Consider the following 18,114-nt stretch of genomic DNA (forward strand, 5'->3'; position numbering starts at 1 on the left):
GAGATTGTTTTTCAGCATTTTCGGCCACAACATTCTTCAAGGAGGAGACTGCTGAGCGGTTGCGCCTTTTCGGCAGCACACATTTGTCAGCACTGTTTTTGATCGGGAGGAATGCTGGTTCCATTTGACTGTCATCACTGGACAGCTGTGGGGCCATTGTGCTTTGTTTGGGGCCTGTAATGGGCAACATTTTCGCAGCCCCGCTTTGTTCAGCGGAAAGGTCTGCTGCGGCCGGATGGATACATGGCTCGAGGAGCCCGCGATGAGAAGAAAGGAGTGTCAGCGGAGAGCACCGATGCGGATGTGGAACTGTCGCGGCTTGGAATTGAAGTGGATTTACATGGGACAGGAGATGTGACACAGTCTCTTTTCATCAAGGGATGCTACAGCTTCGTGTTTGCTTTCAAAACTTGTAGCAGACGTGCATATTTCACCATGACATCCCTGATCCACTTGTGAAAAGGACACTTTTTTGATCCTCTCTTTCATCTAGACCTGCTTGTTTCTTACTTCAAAGAGGGTGCAGAAAGTGCTTGGATTGAACGACTGTGTCTTTGTATTGACATATTTTTGTTGTTGTTCTTTTGACTTTACATGGCGCCGCGATAGTGGTTGCCTTGACAGCAGCGCCTGTATTTTGTTTTTCTACTTTTTTTCCTTTCCTCTTCCTTTCATCACTTTGCTGCTATGAAATTTAAATTTCTCCAGTGTGAGACTACTAAAGGCTAATCTCATGATCTAATGAGATAACGACTGTTCCATTGTTCATGCAGCTTGACGTAAAGGTCCTATATGTACTCGATAAAAAAAGAGGACATTTTGCAAACTCTCAAAACTCAAGGAAAACTTCATGTAAGGTGTACTGTAAAAGGATTTTGGAGAGTGGTTACTATAACTAATGAAATTCTTATTGGATATTTTAGGCCGTACGTAAATCATAAATTAAAGGGAAGCATACGCACACTATTTGATGTCAATCATAAACATCACAGAGAAAAATTGAAAATTTACCCACACGTAAAAAAACATAATCGACTCAATATATCTACACTGTAAAAAAAAAAAAAACTAACAGGACCCAACCTATAAAATTTACTCAATAAATGTAGCACAGCAATTTGCAACCACTTGGGGAAAAGTAAATAATATATTTTGGTTACATCTTTCCCTTCAAGGGGTCGCCACAGCAAAACTGTGTCCTCCATCCTCACTGGTCCTCGCATGTTTGTTTTGGCCAGGCTTTTACGTCGGATGCCCTTCTTGACACAACCCTCTGTATTTATTCGGGATAGGGACCGGCACAAAAGACACTGGCTTATGTCCCCATGTGGCTACAGAACAAGCAACTCTATGAATTTAAAAGGTGAAGATGCTTAGTAAAAGGCTCCCAAACACAAAATAGTCATCGGCACAGCAACATTCAAGAAAGCAAAACTATACTCTTTTGGTTTCATAAATGTAATTGTTTACCTCGCCTTGCTACATTCATAAATTAACTACAATATATTCCTGCAACTGCCTGTTAGTGCCACATGGCTCTGGTGGGAGAGTTGTTAACTGGCAACTCAAAGGCTGCTAGTTCAATCATCAGGCCTCTGTGACTTATTACCTGAGAAGACAGGTAATAAATTTCGGTATCTCAAAGGTTGAGTAAAAGCCCAGTCAGCATTTTATATAATAATAATACATTTACAAGCGTCTTTCTGAACACCCGTGTACACTTTACAATTAAAAGAACAATACACAGAACAATAAAACCATAAATAAAATAATAAATAATAAAATAGCCGAACTGACCATGAATGCAATTTTACTTATGTTGTTTAATTTTCAGTCATAATTTGTAAGTCATACTGAAACGTCATATTAGTAATAAAAATCATGGGGGTTTTTAACCACACTTTTGCTGAGTACTTTAGCAGTGGAATGGAATAAAGTTGAGAAATTTGACTCAATATATTTAAAAGCTGTTGAAATGCGGGCGTCCTCTTCATTCTAAATTTATAATTAAAAGTTACCCCATGAAAGTAGCTGCAATATGTTACCCTGCATTTCTTTTATAGTTTTGTACAATGTGGTGGTGACAACATTAAATCGGATTTAAAAAAATCATTAAAACCCAGGTCGCTTTGAACCCATAGTGACACGTGACATTACCGGAAGTTGTTTCTGTCAAGAGTTTACACTTGCACCTTGCGATCTGACCTTTTCCACTGTGTCTTTTATTGTTTTTCTTATTATACGCCAGGTCTTGACGATGGTAGGCAATGATTTCCTTTTGACAAACTGTTGATTCTATTTTATTTTTGTTTCGTGCAAGTGCATGCGGTCTTTGGTCGTCATTGGTCAATGTGCGCCCTGTGATTGGCTGCCAAACAGATTGGGCACCGCCTACTGCTTGAAGACAACCAGAGTAGCATCCAGCACACCTGCGACCCTCGTGACGAATAGCGGTTCGTTTAATTTGGGTGAGTGGTGTGGGATTGATTGGTCATGAAAATCATTTTGCACCCTTCATTAGCTCTTCACAGTTACAATGGAGTGGCGTTAAACTGCATTGTATCCTACCGAGAGACAAATCTAATATTTTGGTCACACAAAAGGATGAAAATACTGTATGAAAGGCATCTGTATGTATAATGAATGCACTGCAATTATACACCACAGCTATAATCGCCACTTCTCGCAGCGTCTATCAAAATGCAGGATTTAGATTTTTGAAAAGTTGAATTGTTGACACAGATTTTGAGCAGGACATTAATGGTGTATTTTGCATGACATGTCAAACATAAGCATATGTAAATGCAGTATGCGCCTCCTAGTGGCATCATAAGAGGGCTTGCATAGGCTGCCATGATCGGACCACACTGTATGTTGTGTACGTATATATACTGTACGTATATTCCATTGAAAGTAAATTTAGTTGTGAATCTTGTAACTAATTCACTGTCATTCCCGAATTTATTCTGGAATTATAAAGGATGCCATTCCCGAATTTGTTCGGGTTTTGGTTTTTCTTTCGGGGTGCCGATATAGTGTTGGTCAGACCTCGAGCAATGTTTTTCCTTTCCATTTGTCTTTTGTCCATGTTAGAGCTTTGTTACAGTTTCAGCTGTTGTTAAAGGGCTATATAAATCAACATGTATGTATGGTATTTTATTTTGTACAGTCACCCCAATTTCAACCTAGATAACTCCAGTCCCATATAATTTAGGAATTAACTCTTTTTTTCTGATGAAAGAAGAATCTGAGGTTTATTATGCTGAATTGCATGTTTATCCAAAAACTCAATATTCTTTGGGTCCTGCAATTTGACTGAATGAAAAAAAATCCTGGCACTGTCACCGAACCAAGTTCGCTGTGGCATGCTTTACAAATGCCGTTGAAAAAAATGTAATTACTGCCAAAGTGGGGAATTTAATACACACATATTTGAATATACAGGCAGTCAGTCACCCAAAGGGTGTACGTTAAATCCATGTAAGAGACTGACGCCATGGGAGATAAATCAAGGCCAAGCTACACGACGTAGAGTCCATTCATTGCAGAAGGTCAGCGCTTAAGGACATCATAACATCCTCCTGCGGCTCTCACATCCACAGTGACATACGCAGACAATCTTTTTTTTTTTTTTTTTTTTTTTGGGGGGGGGGGGGGCATCTCAAAATTACCTGAAATGTTATATTTTGTCTAAGTTCTTTACATTTTTCTTTCATCTATAACTGATTTGCAAAAGATAATCAAAGAGATCACGAGTGCTTTATTACCATAATCATATTTAGTGCAAAATGCAAGGAAATCAAAAGATCGGTTATTCATCACGTTTTGGGGGGAAACATGTAAAAACACGAAGGCGGGGTATTTCTCTAAATCTAATAATCCCATTATGATCACAATGAAAAAAGCCTCTCTGCCAAAGCAGCCAGCATTGACGCAAGCGTGTGTTGACGTCAGCAGCTGCAGTAGAAGGGGGAGGGAGAGATCAAGAGAGAAGAAGGAGAGAGAGAGGGGGGGGGGGGGTTGTATGGAGAAAATACCACGAAGCACCAGCATCAACGAATGCCAGCCTTAACAATTAAGGCGCGTGTGAAAAGAAATGGCATCACTTCAATTTGTGATTAAAAGTAATAAAACACAACGTCTTCCTGACCTCAAATGCGCAGATTTGGTCGTTACACTGTAAATGCAAACCAGATGTGAGAAAAGCAATATGATCTAGTGACCCTCATGGAGTGTTCATGAATAAATCAGGATGTGGGAGAATTGAGCGAGGGTGGGTGGGAACGAGAAAAGAGGAACTGTGTGTGTGCGCGTGCGTGCACGCTCAACTGGTGGCACCTATCATTGACCTTTTGGGAAAGGGGACACAATGTGTGATATTTGGTTATAACTGCTTAAGTTTTAACAAATTGGAACAGCACGGAAACCCTCCTGATATGTTTCTTGAATCATTTGTGTTTCCAGGCTCTCAAATCGGATCCTTCATTTTGATTTTGCGCCCGTCTTCGTTTCAGTCCTAGTTTGTACCGTTGCTGCGTCTGCGGCAAGAAAACGACAGCGTTCTGACTAGATGGTCCTCATTACACAATGCTTTTTGGTTCCATTTATGTCATTGCCATGCGTGGATTCTTCGTCGCTCACAAAGCTTCGTGGGATTCATGGATTTAAGACAAGGTAGAATATCCTCGCGCACTCCACACCACGAGTTCATTTATTTTACGCACAAGTGACCACTTAGACAGACGTAACATAATTAACACAGAATGCCTATGTTTCGTGAATCTCCAGGGCTGGTCTTTTTTGCATGAGCGCATCACTCTTTCATCGGGATATACAAGGGTTCCCGCCATGTCCCCTGTGCGTCATTCGCGTTTGATTAGATAGGTCGTCTGACGTCGCCGTTAGCCATTCGCTCAAAACTAAATAAAGGCAAAGCAACGTTTTCCCTTGGGAAAGGATAGTTTGCAGCAGTGTCGAAACCCATTTTTTGTGGCTCACCCACATGGCGGAACAAGTCACCAACCTCGTGCGTAAATTCACATTTGAGCAGGTGCCACTTTGTAACCGCTGCACACGTGAGCGACAAATCGCGTCATATTTTTTTTTCGTCCGGCTACACACCGAAGCAGATTGCGACAAAGTGACCAGAGTGGCTCTTTCAAGGACGATGCACGCAAGCGTCTGAATGAGCGCCTTTCGTTGTGTTCGTCATCCCTCTTATCACCCCACGCAGACTGTTCCACGTGTTGTCTATCCCGCCGGCTGACAAAGGCGCTCCAAGTTGTCCGGCACACCGGTTGGGCATTCTGTCCGGTCCGCCAAATGTCGAAGAAACGGAAAAGTCTTGACGATCTGGGATTTGAAGAGTCTCCCATGGAAGGATGCAAGGACGAAGGTAAGGAATGTGGATTTCTTCATGTTCTCTATTGTTCGCTCAGAGAAGAGTGCAACCGACCATTTAATCATCCCCTTTTGCTGTTTTTAATCCCAATCTTGTGTGCTGCTGTGGATTATTTTCAATAATCTCTTTTCTGACAAATCATATTTGATGTGTCTTTACGTTCGGGGATATTGAAGACTTAAGCAATATAGGACTTGTGTGGATACATAAACACAAAAATACTCTACACGCATTTGGTGCAGAAATGATGAGAAGGAAGTTTGTTAGTATACTATTTTAGTATTCTAAATTAGTCAGTTTTTTTTTTTTTTGGGGGGGGGGGGGGTTGTACTCCTTATATTTGAAATATGTAAACAACAAAATATATATTCCGTACAGCCATGAATACCAATGAGGTGAAGAGAAATTGTTTCTTGTGTAAAACCAGTAAAACCTGTTTTGACCTTTGAAGTTTGCTAAACTAATTTCAGCAATATTTTGCATATTTAAGGGCTTTAAACCTTGACAAATATACAAAATCCCACTTCACGTGTTTGACTTCTGGGTGCAAGAAGCTCCCTGCTTGACAATAAGACCCATTCTCCATGTTTGTGCCTTGGAGGCATGACATTTCCTGACAATACAAGCAGCACACAATGCTGAATGGGTTGGGGACCTCAGATTGGCTCCCCAACACTTGATGTCATAAATCATCTCTATAGGCTGGACAGAAAATTTAAATCAGTGTGTGTGCAACTCACCCAGTTGTGTCAAATTACACATTGCAAAACAACCAACTGGGGGGCGTTGATGGAATCTTTAGTATTATTCCTCCCTCCCCTTTCTATCTGTCTCCCTCTCACACTCGAACTGTATCAAATCAATTGGATCAGCATCACACTATTATAAAGATGTCACTCAGTTGAGAACAAACCACGTGGGGGCTTCATCTATTACTGGGTAGTGTGATACTTCCTGGTTCACTCAGGATGATAAAAGGCATGACGTTTTGATGGTGGCGTTTTTTATTGTGAAAAAACGTGGGCGTTTGACAGAGCTAATCACTGAAACCACAAAGTGAACGCTGTAACTTTCATCAAAATACTTCTCAAAATGTCATTATTTATTCCGGGCATTGCTCCACAGACAGTGCTGCAAAGCTTGTTTAACTCATTCACTGCCCGATGATGTGCACGAATGTGTCCACTCCAGTGCCAGGGTTTTTGTCAATGTCACTTGAATTCAAGGACCCACAGAGTTTTAGGACTCCTTAAACATTCGAGACAGCGTTAGAAATCTTAGACTCTTCTTTCATCAGAAAAAAGAGTTAATTCCTAAATTATATGGGTCTGGAGTTATATGAGCTTGAATGAGTTCATGATTTAGATTCTTCACTATACTTTCCTTCCAATTGTGTGCTAGATCAGTGATTTTCAACCACTGTGCCGCGGCACACTAGTGAGAGATCGTCAGGTGTGCCGTGAGAAACTATCCAATGCCCCTTTTTCAAATTTAAAATTTTACAAACCTTTATTAATCATTTTCCGCCAATATTATGTCATTGTCCTGTGTCCGTGCTGAAAAGACTGGGAGGGTAATTTAATATTCGTCCGTGTGGCAACACGTCAATGATTGCCTCTTTCCTGTGAGATGGTTCGTGGTGTGCCGCAAAAAAAAATCCAATGTAAAAAAAACGTGCCCTGGTTCAAGAAGGGTTGAAAAACACTGTGCTAGATAATAGTGTTTGTTTATTATCATGGTTGTGCACATCTACACTGCAAACGATTTTTTTACTCATTCACTGCCATTCACAAATTAATTCGGGAATTGAAAATATGACGTAGATCACCATTCCCGAATTGGGTTTTGTTTTTTCCTGCTTGGTTGCCGATAAAGCGCCGGCCAGACCTCGAGCAATGTTTTGTCCCTTCCACAAGGGGAAGCAGTTCCCTTTATTCATATTCATGCTTTGTTCCAGCTTCAGCTGTTAAAGCGCTATATCAACGCTATATAAAACAATATTTACATATTGCATTGTATTTTGGACAGCCACCCTCATTTCAAGATCATATAAATCCAGACCCATATAATTGGGAATTAACTCTTTTTTTTCTGATGACAGAAGAGAGTATAAGCTTTCTTACGCTGCATTGAATGTTTATGTAGTCCTAAAACTCAATATTCTGTCGGTCCTGAAATTTGTGTGAAAATGACAAAAACCCTGGCACTGGCATGGACACATTTTTGCACATGTCTGGCAGTGCATGAGTTAATAGTTTCCTCAAAATGCATTCGTTGTGGCAGTTTGAACAGACAGAATTTATCTAATGTAGTGGCAGCGTGCGCACAGCACACGATCCAACCTGTTCTGCTCTGTGACGTTTGCATTCCGGGTTTTGGATCTTTCTGGACCCACACCCAAGTGAGTGTTTCCTCTGGCTAACACAGAAGGAGAATACGGGCACTTCCTTGCCATGACTGTGCCTGACATCTGTGACCACTCAGGGGGTGCACGCCTACTCAAGATGTTACTATTTTGCATTTTATGGTGATGACATTTCGAAACGAGGGCTTCCCACACATTGACTGCAAGGGTACTTTGTTGTCTGGTTTAGGACGTCTTCCATTTTAATTTATGTCAAAAGACACAAAAGACAATAACCAAGTCATTTATAAACATCACTTCACATTAACCCCTGCGGCCTGTACGACTGCTTATCGATGATTATCAGCAAGTAAATGTTGCCTGAGGAGGACACGTGTCCTATTGAATCGGCAACCCCTTCGCTTTCGATGCCCAATCATCTGGAATTGAATGCACTGTGACTTTGGATTGAATAGTTGTGTTGTTGCTGTGCATCAACACTCAAAAGACAGTAGTCTACGTGGTATTGCAGATCAGAATCAAACTCGTATTTTCGTATTTTTCCGTGTATAAGGCATACCGGAATATAAGGGACACAACTTTTTTCATATATAAGGCGCACCTTCAATGAATGAAAATAGCTATCCAAACTAATATATATATATATATATATATATATATATATATATATATATATATATATATATATATATATATATATATATATATATATATATATATATATATATATATATATATATATATATATATATATGAAATATTTATTTACATTACATTTATTTACATTATATTATATTGGGTGATTGCCACGTCAACTTCACAGTGCAGAGGTTCGTTTCCAGCTCCGGCCTCCCTGTGGGGAGTTTCCCCTTATGTTAAAGTTGTATGCCATAAAGTCATGTGTAGACACCGTTTGCATGTTCAATTTGAGACTGCCGGCTTGGTGTAAATTGCAGATCACTTTTGAGCTCCTGGAATACAGAGAGATTGGCTTCATTGTATTATACCCGTTATATTGAACGAAAACTGATCTTTCATGACCTCAAATCTATATAAAACACCTTCATCACGATGCCTAAACTCGTTCAAAAACAGGCACTAGGTGGGGCTAGAATGTCAAAAATGAGCCACAGGAGAGACTATGCAGTCGCTCTGTGAGTAATATTTTATGAGGGAGATTTAAGGAGTCGGGCCACTCCTAAAAGACGCCACAAAACGAGATCATGGAGATTAAATGCACTCAAAAAAATAATCCATTTCTATTTGAAAGAGCATCAGGATTTTATTACACCATAGTCGAGGATTTACACTTTTAAAGGAGCAGTATTGATGTCAACAAAATGAATTAAACTATATTGAAATGTTGTCCATTGCAACCTATAGCAATTGACAGATATTTATGCACACACTTGAGAATTTCTCCACTGTGAGACAAATAAAGGGTTTCTTATTTTATCTGCAGTTCAGGGTATACCCCACCGATTGCCCAAAGACAGCTGTCATAGGCTCCAGTGTTTGTGTGTGTCCATGTGTTTTCGGTAAACAAGCAACTCTGATGTCTGGCTGCTCATCTTATTTGGCAGACACACTGACAAGCCCGGACGTCAGTGGCCATATTTCTCACCTATGATTCATACTCACTTTATTTGGCTTGTGATGAGGGCTACTGCAGGGGGCTGAGTTCGACTCATCTTCCCAACCACTCCCTCAGTTCTTGGCGCTTGACTTCCTGAAGGTCGCACTATCTTTATTCTTCAAGGCCAGTGATGAAGTTTTATCAACATGTTGAGATTGGTGCTCCTTTGCAGCTTCTTTATTTGCAGTGCTTTACATCACTCTGTGAGCTTTTTCCACATGACAACAAAAACATTTAGCAGCCCAGAATGTCTTTACAGATTTTAGTTATATTTGTTTTTTTTTCAAAGGTGACTCAAACATTTTAAGTCAAAGTTTTCCTGCAGCAAGAAATGTGTCACAAAATACGATGTCGTCCACTAGTAGGGCATTGGACATTTGCATCAGAGCCACATTTTCAATTCTACTATTCTTCTGCATGCTCCTTTCATGTTGTGAGACAAAATTATTCACTGCGGATGCAAAAATAGAATGAGCACTTACAACACTATCATAGAGGCTGATAATATGTATGCTAACATGTATCAGACCTGCTATTTTACGAGCTATACAGTTTTATTAATTTCAAAATCATTTGAAAATTCCACAAAAAATCTTGCTCGCCGAAGGTGATTTGAAAAAAAAACCCACAAAAAAGCAACTTTTCATCAAGGTAACAATTATCTAAATATGAACAATTGGGAGTCTACTTACTCTACTTACTGCGTAAATCTTATTTTGTATCCCTATTCCAGCAATGCAATAAAGTCCAGAATCGATAGGATTTAAGCTAACCTTTGTCCTTGTGTGTCCATTTGTGAGTCAAACAGTCACTTGACACAATCACTTGCCAAACATACAAGATGTTAATGTGTGTAATCCAACCATTGACATCGCATCTCTATTGTGGGGGTCATTTCTCTAAATTTGGATGGTTGTACAATAAAAAGGATGAGGCGAGCTTCTTTTCAACCCCATTCGGCAACTTGAGCATGCACGTGTGTGTGTGTGTGTGTGTGTGTGTGTGTGTGTGTGTGTGTGTGTGTGTGTGTGTGTGTGTGTGTGTGCTTAGTGGTTTGAAGGGAGGCTACCATCTCCCGGTTTGAGTCATCACGTTAAAAAAAATTAAAAAGGTAGTTCATCCCACAGGCCACTTGAAGTTAAATTATGCTAGCACCACAAATCTACATTTATGGAAATGAGTGCTTATGTCAACTTGTGTATGTGTGTGTGTGTGTGTGTGTGTGTGTGTGTGTGTGTGTGTGTGCGTGCGTGTGCGTGTGTGTGTGTGTGTGCGCGTGTTCGCGCACACACGCCTTCCTTTTTTTGCAATTTTTACAAGATTGTACCATCCAGCCTTTGCTGTGTTCTATTGACGTCAGCAAAGCAAATGAACGCTTGTGAACCGCTTGTTCGTCATCATCGTCGTCTTCCTCTCCAGTTACACGTGCAAAAAAATTAGGTCACAATTGAACGGCAAAAGAAATGAGCAGGATTGTATTTGGCGGAGGCGCATGAGTGTGTGTGTGAAATATATTGTAGGCTTTAGTAGACCATCAGCATGAGCCGGAATTAAATATATGAGGCGGAGATAATTCACAGGTCATTGAAAGGTGGAGAGAAAGAGAAATATGTATGTGTGTGTGCGCATGTGTGTGTGTGTGAATCTATTGCACACAAACTCTTCTACATTATGTGTGCATGTGTGCAACGCAGTGAGACAGGCATAATTAGTGGCAGCTCTGTGACGTCGCCGATGTGAAGCCCAAATGGCAGCTGTTAGTGGCGGCAGCATCATCTTCTGCTTCACCCCGCCTGCCTCCGACTCTGACGTCATTTCCTCTCGCTCTGACGCAAATAGCCCCCCCTCAAACACACACACACGCACACACACACGCACACACACACATACACACCTCGGCCTAATTTACAAACACCCACACCCACGCACACACACACCCACGCACACACACACCTCGGCCTAATTTACACACACACACACACACATACACATACACATACACATACACATACACACACACACACACACACATACACACACACACACACAAAACCTGGCCCCCTTTTCTCATCATGAATTTCTCTCACTATGTGAAACTTTTTTTTAAATTCATATGCTAAGCTGTACACTGCAGTGCTCCACATACCTATACGACGTATTCTGTGTCCACAAGCTTTGACTCATGCTTTCAAATTGTAAATATATTCTCTCTCATTTCCAATTGTGTTAGTATATTCGTGGACCAGCGAATTAAAAACAGTGTGGAATACTTCATCAACATATTTGAGCTCAACCGAATTTTAAGGAAGCTGCCCCTTTCTCACCTGATTGATTATGTCTGTATTGATCACATTCTGTTGGTGTACAGAACAAGACCCAGATAGACTCGCGATGTACTGTATTTTGCGGTGTATAAGGCGCAACTAAATGCCTTGATTTTCTTCAAAAGACGGCCCTGCGCCATATATATACACAGGTGCACCTTTTATGGAAAGTCATATTGAGCCACAACAGGTCTCACAACTACTGTCTGCAACCACCGACTCCATTTTCCAGTGTAAAAAAAGTAGTGCGTAACCCCAGCCTCTATTGTAGTGCCTTATAATGTGGTGTGTCTTATACATGTATTTGGAAAACTGTTATATATTACGTATATTTGGAAAACATTTTTTTCTTTAATTGAAGGTGTGCCTTATAGTCTGGTGCGCCTTATGTATGGAAAAAGTTCTAAAATGCACCATTCATTGGGGGTATGCTTTGTACTCTGATGCGCCATATACACCGGAAAATACGGTACTCAAAGCCTTCAAGTCAAGGTAGAGAAGTGGAGAACATAGTGGTCAATTAATATAAACCCACTTCTTTCATGCCAGATGCAGAATCCAATGTATCCCATAATGTCTCATGATGCAGAGAACAGTGTTTGAGACAGAATGTATCAGCTCACATTGAAGTTTGCCGCCGTTATCCTCCTCAGGTTGCCATAAAAGGCAACCTTTCACTTGGTCAGGCGGTTTCCTCTGGATGAGCCTTTGCTGCCTGCACCTCTGCTGCATGTCTTATTAGTTGGATTGGATTGGATTTACCTTTATTAGTCTCGCATTGGAGACATTTACATTTCACAGCAGCAAAGTTATAAAAGGAAGAGGAAAGGAAAGAAAGAAGTAGAAAAACAAAATACAGGGGCTGCTGGAAAAGCAGCCACTCTCGCGGCGCCCTCTTGAAATCAAAAGAAAAAAAAAATAACGATATAAAAAATAATAAATTGTTAGATGCATAACACTGTACTCATACTCACAATTATTCTGTCAATCATGCAGTTTTGCAGCAATGACATCCCAAATAACGAAAGACGTTTGGTAAAAAGTACGTCCTAATCCATTACAATGTCTCTTTCAAAATAAACCGACATTCATTCGTCAAATAAAATGTATAAGTCGCACCGGACTATAAGACGCACCTTCAATGAATGAAAAAAGTTTTCCAAACATAATATATAAATATACAAAAGTTTTCCAAGTATAAGGCACAGCAGAATATAAGGTGCTACAGTAGAGGCTGGGATTACGCACGACTTCTACATGGGGAAATGGAGTCGTGGCTCAATATTACTATACATATCAGGAGCACCTGCGTATAAGGCACAGAGTCATCTTTTGAAGTAAATGAAGGCTTTGGGATGCGCCTGATACACCGTAAAATACTGTACATTTAATGAAACAAACATGGAGAACATGCAAACTCCACTCGGGAAGGCTGCAACTGACATTTGAAAACCAGCAAAAATTAGCTTTCATGGTATAAACCAAATCTTCAGCATTATTATCCAACTAACTCTCACTACATATTTTAACTTTTTTATGAAACTATAGCAACATTATTGGCAAAATCGTGGTACTCGTGTGCATTTTGGGTCGCATTTGGTCAAATAAAACAAAAAAAAAACATATTAGTGCACATGGTAAGACTCAGAGAGTAGCAGGCAAACAGTGTCTGTGACATAATATCAGATATACTGTTGATGACAGGAGAGAGACGGTTAAGATGAATGCTTCTCGTGTCCTAATGGCGACTTTGCGGTAAAAATCCAAACAAAGTTGTGGAGAACGTGGAGTTATAAACAAAGATGTCATCTTTTCTATGTGTCTCCTTTGGGTGTGTTCAGTTACTCCAGTTTGGCAGTATAAGGCAGCTACTTTAATGGTGTGTTCTATTTGTATTCCCATTAACCCAAATGATGTACTTATCTCACATTTGTCCTAATGGATGCACAGTGCACTGTGACATGCATTGACGTCACAGTCAGATGATCCGCAAAGGAGTCGCATACAAATGATTCCACGCCCGGGCTTTGTGTAAACGTCGCCGCTTCTTCTTCTTCTTCAATGACTGCGTTTTCAGACAAATAAATGGGCAAGTCTAAGAACGATCTGCTGCTTGCTTGTCGAGCTAGTTATGAGCCAAGCTGTGAAGATGTGCATAGCTCGCTCAGCCCCGCAGGGACCCTGTATTTTCATGGGCCTGCCTCTGACGTCAATGCGCCGGCTGTCCTGTGGATTGTCAGAACAGACTATTCAGTTGGGGGGGACGGGACTGCAAGTCACTGTGGTGTGTGTGTGTGTGCATGTGCGTTCTGCATGTGATGTGTGAAAGCGGGCCTGTGTGCCTCGGTAAATGTGACCATGCACCTCTGTGTGCTGTATGTGTGTTTGGGGCAGGGGGTTGCGTGCATGTGTTCATGTTTCTATGCTTGCATGTGATCTGTAAATGTTTTACTCACATCTCAGGCCTGTGTGTGCGCATCAATGCTGCGCACAAAAAAAAGGTACAGACTTCCTTGAATTGGAAAGTAGATAAGGTTTGTAATAAGGAGGTAAGGAGGGGTGGGGGCGAATGTGAGTATTGTGAACACAAGCGCTCATGTCAGCGGATGCCAGGAGACAGAGGTTGCAGTCATCAAGAGGATGTTTTTTCAAAAACAGCCAAGAGGACAGAATGTTTCAACATGGCCACCAACCATTTTTAGTCAGATGGTGATCCCACTGTAGATATGAGCGCTTCGACGACCAAAAGAGCTGCTCTTATACATGTGACCGGCTGACAAACGGTGGCTAGATGATGATGTTACACAAACACGTATCATACTATAAAACATCACACTCGTGAACTAACTTGCTTTGGCCCTTTTTTGGAGAGCTGTGAAGGAGAACAGCGTCGCAAAGGGTTCAGACGGGAGAGTTGTGACATGCCTTGTGATCTCCCACATTTCCCTTTGGGTTATTCATCCAGAACCGTTTCGCATAAGCTTATAAGTGCCCAGTCACAAACTTTTGCAGGCAACATCTTAAAGTATTTCTTTTCTATTTTAAGCCAATGACTAAGCTCCAACTAAGCTTATAAATTATATGAGCTGACAAGAAGAAATCAGAACTTTTTTTGCAAGGTATAATGTGGCACATTTCATCTTGCATAGATGGAACACAGCATTTCAGAAATAGAACAACATACCAACACCAGTGATGGTAGTGTGATGTTCTGGGGCTGTTTAATTCAGGACTTGTGTGGCAAATTGTTGTTGATGGAGCCATGAATCGTCTTCTTAACCAAATAATTTTGGCAATAAGTGGCCATCTTAAGTTCAGCACAGGCAACAATTCAAAATACTAGTCAAATCATGAATGGCTGAAAACAAAACAAAATGAAGGTTTTGGGGTCAGTGAATTGAATTAGTGTGCCATGAACTAAAAAAGTGTTGATGGTCAAAACTACTCAAGTGTTGCTGAATTGAAGCAATTTTGGAAGCTGTAGACATAATGTCTCCTCAGAAATACTCAAGACAATACTCTCCTTGTCGAGGGTGCCCCAACCAGTGAGATTTTTTTTGTCTAATATTTACATTAGTGGGGAAACAAAACAAATTGAGAACTTGAGAAGAAGGCAAACATATTTTTCACTGCTATATGTCCGACAGACATATAGCAGAGACAAGATTGTATTGGCAAAACCGTCTAGTTATTTACATGCTAGTCACGAGCAAATGAAGCATCTGTTTTGGTACATTTCATTTTTGGATGCACTTTATTTTAATCATTTGAATTACTCCTAAATCGCTTGTAATGTCATGTCATGCTCCATTTCTATGATGGTTCCCATCACATTTTTTATCTTCACCTTATCCAAAACAAAAGAAGGTAAAAACAGTTTGTGTTATTCTTGTGATTGGCCACTGATTAGTCAATCATAGTTTGCGAAAAGTATGACGTTGAATAAAATCTGATTGGTTAAAGCAACAGTTTCATCAACACCTATTTTATGCTCTAGAGCCCACAGAAGGCGTCCAGGTAGATTTCTGACCCTGGTAACAAATGATGGCTGAAATGTGATTGGTTAAATGCTTAATTACGGAAACATACATCTGGAAGCAGCACAACACTAATGAAAGGAAGTCAAGACTATTTGGAATTATTGAATAAGAATTCATGGGAAAAAATATAATTAACATGAATCCGTTGATTCAGATATTTTTAGGCCAGCAGAGAAAGCATTGCATGCCTTGACGGTCCGCCACTGTTTATAAGTTACATTTTGCCACATATGGAGTCAAAATATTCAAAACATCTCTCAGTATGATGCAATTCAATTTTAAAAATTCAAATCACCTCTATAACAGTATCAAGCAAAACTGTGCATTTTACCTTGAAAATTTGCAATATGAGAAATGGAGTGTGGCAACAAATTCAACTTTCAAGTTTCCTTAAAAATAAAAGGTCCCCAGTATTAATTGCCACTCTTAGTTGTACTTTGCTGTCAAATGAAACATTTAAAACACATATGTCCAATAGCTTAATGCTAACAAATAAACAGAAATGCAAAATGTCTTAGACGAGCTAGCGAGGTGTAATAATACTTTTAGGTTTACATAAGTGCTGATAATCGAACACAAATGATGTGGCCTGTGAAAAAAACGATATAAAACTATATGACTGGACAATGTGCACACACCAGAAGGATCACAAAGTCTCGAACAGATTCATGGCATTTCCATTCATTTTTTTGGGGGGAAGAGATGATCTGAGACACGTGTTTTGTGTTACGAACGTGGTCATGTAACGAATTAAAGTTGTCACTTTTGTTTGTGAAGACAGATGTTTTTCCCCCATCAGTCCGCATATTGGAGCTTCTTTTCACATTCTCACTGTATTGAACACCCCCCCCAACACACACATGCACACACACACACACACACACACACGCACACACACACAGACACGTATGGTGCAATTTGGCCAATTCATGATAAATTGGCCAAATTGCACTGTTAATAAAATGGGGAAAAGAGTCACAACAAGCCGTTTGCACCTTTTTACGCTTTCCCTCAGTGGAAATGAAAAGCAACAGAATGCGTCAGAGAGAATTCATGATGTTTGTACAGTACGTGACCTCTGAATGGACCAGCTGCTGGAGAGTGTAGGAATTCCGGTGATTGATAGCGCACACGCTGACGTAACCCGCCGCCGCTCCCACACCTTCCTCTCTGACTGTCGATATGATCAGAATGTAGCGCTGCAGCACAGAGGGTTTATGTTGGATCATGTTGCTTGCTCACTCTGGTGAGCTGCTGAGGTGCACTCAGCGCTGATAAATCCAGTGGAGATCTTTGAATGCCGGCTAGATAGGGAGCTCTTTTCATTTTGGACACTTAGACAACATATTCACTGATTCCTACGGGTGAAACTGAGATGAGCTGTATTTCACTTTTAACTCATTCACTGCCAGGCATGTGCAACAATGTGTCCACTACAGTGCCAGGGATTTTGTCATTTCCACTCAAATTCCGGGACCCACAGAATATTGAGTTTTAGGCCTACATAAACAATCAATGCATCGTAAGAAACCCTGGACTCTCTTCTTTTATCAGAAAAATAGAGTTAATTCTTAAGTTATATGGGTCTGGAGTAATATGAGGTGGGGGTGGCTGTACAAAAGGCAAACGCTGCCCCTTTGTAGGAGGGAAAAACATTGCCAGAGGGCTGACCAACGCTTTATCACACTTCCCTGCAGGAAAAACCAAAACCCGGACAGATTTGGGAATGGCGCTCCACGTCATATTTTCAATTCCTGAATAAATTCGGGAATGGCAATGAATGTGTTAAATGGTCTTTAGTATACGCAAGTTGTTCTGTAATATTACTTGAGGCGATCAAGAGAAGTGCTGTTATTCTCTTTAAGAACTTAAAATTTTGTATATGATGGATGATTGAATTGTTCGGACCATGAGTAGCGGGACTGTTTTCAAGGCAGTGATGGCAAAGGTGTGATTTCCTGGGAAGATACACAAGTGATCGTTTCCAAATGAGAACACTCACAGACATTTTTAGAAAGAATTGATTATCGCTGCACTCAACGTTACTGAGAGAGCACTTTAAAAAACATCACTGCATCTCTTTTTCTACCCCGTTAAATCATGAATATGGGAAGGGTTTTCCCATCATTTGAGCAAATTGGTTATTTCAGAAGTGTTTATCATACTGGCAGCTCTTTGCATTAAACACCAACTAAAGTAGCTCCCAGTTTCATAGTTTCTTGACACCTGGTTGAATTTAACTGCACATCATTTCATGACACCGATCCCTACTATTTGAATGGTGAGATACTAAAATTGATGGCTGTAATACTATTAAACTGAATTTTGCAATCAATTATGGAGGAATT

At 40.4% G+C, this 18,114-nt stretch overlaps 1 protein-coding gene across 2 annotated transcripts in view; it reads left to right on the forward strand.

The window, feature by feature from the left end:
• Positions 1 to 4,322: 4,322 nt before the first annotated feature.
• pde10a (phosphodiesterase 10A) overlaps positions 4,323 to 18,114 on the forward strand; it is a 52,566-nt gene continuing 38,774 nt past the window's right edge. For both annotated transcript variants that reach the window (XM_089012221.1, XM_089012222.1), the window contains exons 1-2: positions 4,323 to 4,674; positions 5,234 to 5,395. In XM_089012221.1, coding sequence (XP_088868347.1) covers positions 4,659 to 4,674; positions 5,234 to 5,395 — 178 coding nt within the window. In that variant the 5' untranslated portion in view covers positions 4,323 to 4,658. The remainder of the gene's footprint in view (positions 4,675 to 5,233; positions 5,396 to 18,114) is intronic.

Source organism: Hippocampus bargibanti, linkage group LG13, assembly GCF_051943395.1.
Source record: "Hippocampus bargibanti isolate YZ-2025 linkage group LG13, ASM5194339v1, whole genome shotgun sequence".
Classification (NCBI taxonomy): Eukaryota; Metazoa; Chordata; class Actinopteri; order Syngnathiformes; family Syngnathidae; genus Hippocampus; species Hippocampus bargibanti.